At 40.5% G+C, this 8,719-nt stretch overlaps 1 protein-coding gene across 1 annotated transcript in view; it reads right to left on the bottom strand.

Moving 5' to 3' along the window:
• Positions 1 to 4,494: 4,494 nt before the first annotated feature.
• Positions 4,495 to 8,719, bottom strand: part of Fam214a (family with sequence similarity 214, member A) — a 40,686-nt gene continuing 36,461 nt past the window's right edge. The window contains exons 11-12 of the mRNA XM_013009953.1: positions 7,958 to 8,154; positions 4,495 to 5,078 (exon numbers count right to left, since the gene is read on the bottom strand). Coding sequence (XP_012865407.1) covers positions 4,925 to 5,078; positions 7,958 to 8,154 — 351 coding nt within the window. The 3' untranslated portion in view covers positions 4,495 to 4,924. The remainder of the gene's footprint in view (positions 5,079 to 7,957; positions 8,155 to 8,719) is intronic.

The following is an 8,719-nucleotide window of genomic DNA, read 5'->3' as shown; positions in this document are numbered from 1 at the left end:
CTTTGCAGCCACAAAGGCATTGTTTTCTCCGAAGCTCTGCCTCTCCTAATTCGCCCCTATCATTTCGCTTCCACAATCCTTCTTTCCTTCTTTCTGAGCATCGGCATTAGGTCAGCTCCCCCTCAAATGGTTCTGGATGATTCCACAATGCCATACTGCATCATTACACAGGAATTACTACTTTATGACACCTTTTCTGCTCAGACAAGCCATACCAAGGAGGGGAGCTTGTCTCTATTTACTCATACCTCACTCCCAGTATCTTCCCAGACCTCAGTTTCCTCCAGTGACTGTGGCATTGATTTCCCCCAGTGACCTTGTTAATTTGTCAAGTCGCATGGCTTCACACTGAGTCTTCTATCTGACATCTGAATAGCTTATTCTACGGTTCTAAAGAAGTTATCCCTCAGAAACTTGAAAGTAAGATGGCCCTCTGGTAGAAAGGTGAAAGTAAATGAAGGCAAGAGTACTGAAGAAGAAGAGGAGCAATCAAAAAGATCCTATAAGACTTGATACTGAATTTGGAAACAAAAATACAGGAAGAACTGTGTTGTAATCTGATAAACACAGAATATTGTTAGATTCCTTTGGGACAAAGAAAGAGTTTAACAGTCAAGGAAATACTTAAAAGAGTTCAAGAAGCCAACTCTTGGACAAAGATGTCTTGATAAAGTCTCAAGGTGGACCAGTGGAAAAACTTCAGGAAATCTATGTATTTTTCATTCTATACTTACACTCATTTAACTAAAAATTTGCCTTCCCTTTAAGCAGAACTTCAGAGTGAAAGAAAAATGTACAAGTTAGGGTAATGAGCGTGTGTGTGTGTGTGTGTGTGTGTGTGTGTGTGTGTCTTGAGTAAAGGGAATCTGTTCCTGAAAGCCACAAGTTTGAATTACTGGGGAACAGACTTTGGTCAAGTGGAAAACTCAACAAAGGTTATGTATAGCCCATTATGGAGACCTGTCTGGGAAGCCATCCTTTCCCATGTAATAGTTAATTTGAGGCCTACCTCTGGGTCCTAACATACCAGCATTAAGAGAAAATGGGGGGCTGGGAAGGTGGCCCAGAGGTAGAGTGCTTGCCTTGCATGCATGAGGGCCCTGGGTTCAATTCCTCAGCACCACATAAGCCAGAAGTGGTGTTGTGGCTCAAGCAGTAGAGCACTAGCCTTGAGTTGAAGAGCTGAGGGAAGCACCCAGGCCCAGAGTTCAGGCCCCATGACTGACAAAAGATACAATAAACATAATGCATAATGGAAAAATGAATCTGCTGTTTGGGCCAGAACTAGAGACAGAAAAATTCTCAGTCTCTGCCTGTTTTGCCCATGGTAGCGCCACAATTTATAGAAGGCCTGAAACAAAAGCCTGGAAATGTGATTATAGAGACTTAGTTGTGGGCCCCAGTTATGGAACGGTGAGATAAGTCTCTCTTGGCACCACTGTCCAAGCTTTTTGGAGTTGGCTATTTTCACTCCTAGCATGTTGTTTCCTGTAGGGAGTTGGTATTTTAAAAGATTATTTTTGGACAAAATGTAAACTCCTAGAGCTCTCTTACAACACTGCTCTGCATCAACTTTGTAGCATGTTCAAAGTTGATTCCCAATATCTCATTTCTATAAACTCCCTTCCTTTGACCCCTAGGATGTAATTCTCAGTTTCTCTTCTTGACTATGTTTTCTCTTCCTTCTCATTTCGACAGGATCTCACTATGTAGCTTAGGCTGGTCTCCAACTTCCAATCCTTCTGCCTCATTTCCAAGTGCTGGGATTACAACTTTATTCCTCACCCCTTTACTTTGATTTAGCAGACTCTTTATGGGAGGACTCTCGATAATTCTGTCCTTGGATTCTCTCCAAGTTTTACAATCTGCAGATCACCTCCACTCTTCCAGCTTCCACCACAGTGTACATGATGGCTGTCCAATAGCACATTCTAAGATAATAGAAATATTCAAATACTCCAATACTGTAGCCACTAGCTAAATATCATTACTGAGCATTTGAAATGTGACTCTACAAACTAAGGAACTGTTTGATTTTTAAACCACCAGCCATGAGATTAGAATTCCTTGAATTCTCAACAGAGATTCTTATTATAAGTAAGCAGGTCTACCAACTGATGTTTAACCAAAGCTCCCTCTGGCTGCTACTGATGCATACATGCATGAGGTATTTTCTTCACTTGGGTTTTGGTAGGTGTATAAAAGCTTTTGAAAAGGTTAGGGTTTTGTTGTTTTTTTGAGGTTTAGTTACTCTTAGCTCAAGAGTTTATAGGAGGAGTAAAGGAAATGAGATAATGTTCAACCTCCCCTTTTCCAGTTGTATCATCAGCTACCCAGCAAACATCAGAACAGAGATGGTAAAAAACTGAAAAATCAATGAGAGAAACAAAGTGAGATACTGAGCATCAAAAATCCAAGTTTTTAGCCTGGCGCCAATGGCTCACACCTGTAATCCTAGCTACTTAGGAGGCTGAGATCTGCGGATTGCAGTTCCAAGCCAGCCGGGGCAGGAAAGTCCGTGAGACTCTTCTTTCCAATTAACCACCAGAAAACCAGAAGTGACGCTGTGGCTCAAGTGCTAATCTTCAACTGAAGAGTTCAGGGGCAGCATCTAGGCCCAGAGTTCAAGTCCCATGACCAGAAACAAAAATGAAAAAACAAAAAAATCAAAAACAAAAAACAAAATCCAAGACTTTGTAGCTGGAACAGGTTATTTTATTTTGTTATTATATGTCTAAGTGTTATTCTGTGCCAGTCCTGAGGCTTAAACTCAGGGCTGGGTGCTGTCCTTTAGCTTTTTCACTCAAAGCTGACACTCAACACTTGAGCCATTCTTCCACTTTCAACCTTTTGGTGGTGAATTTGAGGTAAAAGTCTCACAGTCTTTTCCTCTGCCTGGCCTGGCTTTGGACTGAGATTCTCAGCTTTCTGAGGCTAAGACCCCACTGGGGTCCCCTTGATACCTTTGCCAGGGTTGTCTTTGGACTGGGAAAAACTACCTTGCAAAAACTATCAGTCCCATATAGTTTGGGGCTGATTACAGGAGTGTCTCATCACACCTTGCTACTTAACTGATGTTTTGTTTTTTCAGTCATGGGGCTTGAACTCTGGGCCTGGGCACTATCCTTGAGCCTCTTCAGCTCAAGTGAATGCTCTACCACTTGAGCCCCAACACCACTTTCAGTTTTCTGGTGATTAACTGGAGGTAAGAGTCTCACGGATGTTCCTTTCTGAGCTGGCTTTGAACCACGATCCTCAGATCTCAGCCTCCTGAAAAGCTAGGATTACAGACATGAGCCATTGGCACCTGGCTTAACTGGTTACTTTTTTTTTGGGGGGGGGTCCGGTCATGGGGTCTGTACTCTGGGCCTGGGCGCTGTCCCTCAGCTATTCAGCTCAAGGCTAGCGCTCTACCACTTGAGCTACAGCGCCACTTCCGGTTTTCTGGTGGTTTATTGGAGATAAGAGTCTCATGGTCTCTCCTGCCCGAGCTGGCTTTGAACCGCGATCCTCAGATCTCAGCCTCCTGAGTAGCTAGGATTACAGGCGTGAGCCACCAGCGCCCGGCTTAACTGGTTATTTTTAAAAGAAATTTATGAGGCTTCTGTTTGCTCCTCCACAAATAGTAGCCACACCCCCATTACCTGCCAGGGAGTCTCTAAAGTAGCTGAGTAAAGTGTTTCCTCTTAATTCTAGACAGCTGACTTGCCCCTAGTCTACTAGATCTCTCGGATAGGGCCTACTATATGATGTGTGTTTTAGAACCTGTAGTCATAGATTTCTATTAGCCTTTTCAGTATTTCTGCCTGGTTGTCTACTCTGCTGTTGTCTATCGCCCCAACACAAACATCTAAAACCAAGCTTGTTGGAAATAAGGCCTCTGATACATTCAGTCAAATTATCACTCAACTTCCACTACAGTCCTGAAGAAGAAGTGTTGTGACAAGATTCCCTAAGTCTTCCCCTCCCCTGGAGGGTAGCTGAGGGGACGGAATGGAAACTGCCTGATGGTTAATTCACCTCGTCAAATAAATGTCTCCTCTACAAATAAAAGCCAGATACACATTTTTTCAGTTCTTCATATATTTACAATATAAATACTAATTTATTTTCAAAGTACATATTCTTTATTTTTTTTAACAACTTGAGAAAATTATCTAGCAAGGGACAGCACTTCAATGGAAAGCAGCTAAAGGTAGTAAGGAAAACGGAACTGTCTGGGGAACAAGAAATCCTGAAAGGACTACGAATGGGCATGAGGACGTGAGCTTGCACCAGGGCTGTGAAGCAGCTTATCTGCCTTGCTCTGCCATACAGCATGGTAAAGGGCTATTTTGCGAACCAGCAATGTAGCTGGGATGCTGTCAAAACCACACACCAGCAATATAAAAAATACACATGCTTGCATAGTGCATTAATCTTAAAGAAGCTCAACATTTCATTCTCATTCTCAATAGCTTAAAGAAATAGCGCTTAAAGCACACCACACGAAAATTAAAGACTTGTGCATATATTTCAGATTTAAACGTCAAGGTCAAAAATACACAGTATGATTTGACACAGGATTTGTGCTACATTAGAACACTAAGACAAACATCACTTCTGAGTATTAAGAAAAACATTAAATATTAAATAACAGAAATAAAATGTGTAAACACTAATCTAAACAGGGGGTTCTGCTATTGCAACGTGTCCAATGAAGTGGTTTCAACAGTACAAAAAGAATTAGGGCATGAGTGTTTCCAGTCTACTTGGAATTTGTGGGCCTCATTTTAGGAATCCTTAAAAAAAAAAAAAAAAAACTGGTCCAGAACAACAGGAAAGGATCTACTCTCCTGATTGTAAAATTGGTACACTCCATTTTAGGCTAAGATTTACTTCCAAACTTGGGTACTGAGCAAATACTTGAAATTGTTATTCCTTATCAACATCGTGGTGAAAACTGAGGATTTGTTGGCGATTCAGTGTAAGATTTGAGTTCATATGCAGCACCGCTATCAACCTCCATTGACTTCCTAGAGAACAGGAGCCGAACGTCTCGATGGAGGTAGATCTTTCCAGATTTAGAACTCTGGAACCTAAACAAATTTTTTAAAAAATTAATCATTTTTAAGAAACGAGACATTTTGTTTTTCCCTTTTTTATAGTATACATTAATAAAGGGGGGTTCATTTTGATAATTCCATACATGCATACACACACACACATTTTCAATACATTCACCTCCTTCCTGTTATCTTCCCTCAATTCTCCTCCCTCAGTCCCTCTACCTTCAAACAGTATTTGGTGGGTAGGCTTCATGTGCCATCCTCACACATAGATATGTAACATACTCTACTCCTCCTCAAACCCCAGTGCCATTTCCCTTCATTCACCCCCTTCTTGCTCATTATCCCCCAGACAGGCCAATTGACCTCATCCTATCCCATTGAGTCCTATCCTTCCTTTCTTATTTTACGTCTACGTTCCACAGATGAGCAAAGGCAAAATATTTGACTTTCTGAGCCTGGATTATTTTGATTAACATGATGATCTCCAATTCCATCAATCTTCCTGCAAATAACAGTAATTTAATTCTTCTTTTTGGCTGAATAATACTCTACTGTGTGTGTCTGTGTAACATTTCTTTTTTTTTAATTTAATTTTATTTTATTTGTGAACATACTGTACAGAGGGGTTACAATTACATGGGCAGGATAATGCGTACATTTCTTACCAAGCATTGCATCCTCCTCCATTGTTTCCCAGCCTCTCCCTTCCCCCCCATGTGTAACATTTCTTTATCCACTCATTAGCTGTTGGGTACCCAGGCTGATCTCCCAGCTGTTATAAATAGTGCTGAGTCCAGTGGTGTTTGTTTAATGAAGCTGGATGTGCCAATGTTTGGTGCACATGTTAACAATTATTATTTCCTCTTGATGGATTGTCACCATTATCAGCATGAAGTGATCTTAGTCTCTTCTGAGTAATTTTTATTTGAAGTCTTTTTATTTTTTATCAGATATGAACACTGCCTGAATGCTGATATAAATTCCTGCCTGCTTTTGAGTTTCATCCACTTGGAAAATCTATTTCCATCCTTTCACTCTAAACCAGTGTTGGTCATTATGAATGAAATGTATTTCTGTAGCCAAGTAGTTGGGGCTGCTTTCTTTTTTATTTGTCGGTCGTGGGGCTTGAACTCTGGGCCTGGGCGCTGTCCCTCAGCTCTTCAGCTCAAGGCGAGCGCTCTACCACTTGAGCTACAGTGCCACTTCCGGTTTTCTGGTGGTTTATTGGAGATAGTAGTCTCACGGTCTTTCCTGCCCAGGCTGGCTTTGAACCGCGATCCTCAGATCTCAGCCTCCTGAGTAGCTAGGATTACAGGTGTGAGCCACCAGCGCCTGGCTGGGGCTGCTTTCTTAACTCAGCCTGCAATTCTGTGAAACTGATACAATTAACATTTGATTACTATTGAAATTATGTAGCTTTCTTTTTTTTTGGTCGGTCCTGGGGCTTGAACTCTGGGCTTGGGCGCTGTCCCTGTGCTCTTCAGCTCAATGTGAGTGCTCTACTGCTTGAGCCACAGTGCCACTTCTGGTGTTCTAGTGGTTTATTGGACTTTCCTGCCTGGGCTAGCTTTGAACTGTGATCCTCAGATCTCAGCCTCCTGAGTAGCCAGGATTTAGGCGTGAGCCACCAGTGCCTGGCTGAAATTATGTAGTTTTTGTCTGTCATTTTGTCATTTTTGTGATGTTTTAGTCCTTCCTCACCCTTATTTGATAGTTTAGTGGGATATTGTCTTTATTTAAGGAACGGGTCTCTAAAACTCCTTTATATATTTATGGTCTTAAATGGTTAGTGCACATGCTTCTAACTTAAGTGCCTCTTCCTTTGTATTCCCCAAACATTCTTCACTGCCTTTCTCTCTTACCATGCTGAAAGGCTTTTTCCTATAAGTGAGTGTAGGTTTCCAATACCATCTACCTTTTCCTCCCTGATTCCAAAGCACATGTCCATTTCCTATCTCTGAGTGTCAACTTTTAGTTTACACCAGCCAATTATACTACTTTGGGCTTCTATACAAATTGATCCATTTCACATGAGCAAACCTCCCATGATCTGCCAGTAGATTAAAATGGATTCCACGCTGGTAAAGGACAGAAAATATTCATATTTTGAGAACACTCACTGCTATCATCATCAGTAGCTATCTAAATAAAAACCTAGTATCAAAAGTCAAGATAAAAACTAGCAGTGAGATGAAAATGGCTAGCAAAAAAGTGAGTATGAAACTGCTTCTATTCCCTGCTAATAATGTGATAATGCTAATATTTGTTACTCAGCATCTTTTGTTACTCAGAGTCTTTCTCTGAAATGCTGTGGATTGAACCTAAGGCACTGGGCATGCTAAGTAAAGAATTAGCCTTCCATCACACAAACTTACTAAACAGAAACTTAACATGACCTATTGTGCTTTCTTGTTTTCCATCAGCATAGCAGAAGTACTCTTTGGGTTTGTGGGTTTTATTTTTAAACTAGGTTAAAGATTTGGTGGTCAACTGCATGTTAAAATGGAGCAACTGATCACTTTGACTGCAGGAAGGAACTGTACTTTCTGCATCTTGACCCATCGTCAGAATTTCCTAGGCTAAACCAAGTGTAAGGGACACTGTTCTGGCTAGTTAATGTTTCAAAGAATAAACTAAAATTTTTAGACTTGTCCTAGTATGAAATATTTTCACATTAATTTTTTTTTTTTTTGCCATTCATGGTGCCTGCACTCTGGGTCTGGGCACTGTCCCTCAGCTCTTCAGCTCAAGGCTAGTGCTCTACCACTTGAGCCACAACACCACTTCCAGCTTTTTCTGCTTATGTGGTGCTGAGGAATCGAACCCAGGGTCTCATGCATGCAAGGCAAGCACTCTACCACTGAGCCACCTTCCCAGCCCCTCACATTAATTTTCAACAATAGTACCTCAGATGTATGAGGTAGCGTAGTAACCGTTCTGTATGTCGGATACTCTGTTTATTGACGCTTCTCTTCATTTCTTGCTTAACCGGAACAGAGAAAGTTCTTTGTCGTAGGAATGTCTGATGATTGGCTGGCATATCTCGTAAGTCATATATCACAACAAACATCTTCACCACAGTCTTATTAGGATTAAATAAGGTCTGAAGAAACAACACAAAAATTATTCTTTAAAAACAGTGATTTGTTGATGTACCTCAGAATAATTATGCTAATAATTAAAAGGGCTACTTAATAATTTAATCCCATTGGATATAATTCAATTTCAGAAGCTAAAATCAATGTTTTAGAAATTCATAAAATAACATTCAATAACCTTTCAATGTTTAACTTAATTTCTTACTTCACAATATTTTTTAATAAAATCCTGTAATAAAAGTCTTTAGTCACAAATTTTACATAACAATAGAAACTCCTTGTTCAGACTTTCAGAAATAGTTCCTCTAGTTTAAGCAAAATATATTTTTACTAGATTAAAAATTCTAGCTCAATTATTTCAAACATAAGCTTTAATGAAAATTTCAAATTTCTCCAAGTGTACTTTAATTTTTCACTTTTTTTTTTGTGCCAGTCCTAGCGTTTGAACTCAGGACCTGGACGCTGTCACTGAGCTTTTTTGTTTAAGGTTAGTACTCTACCACTTGAGACAGCTTTAGTTCCCGCTACTTTGGGCTTAACTGGAGATAAGAGTCTCACAGATTTTTCTGC

This window comes from Dipodomys ordii, unplaced genomic scaffold (genome assembly GCF_000151885.1).
Source record: "Dipodomys ordii isolate 6190 unplaced genomic scaffold, Dord_2.0 Scaffold11, whole genome shotgun sequence".
NCBI lineage: Eukaryota > Metazoa > Chordata > Mammalia > Rodentia > Heteromyidae > Dipodomys > Dipodomys ordii.
This window is presented reverse-complemented; position numbering and strand designations above follow the sequence as displayed.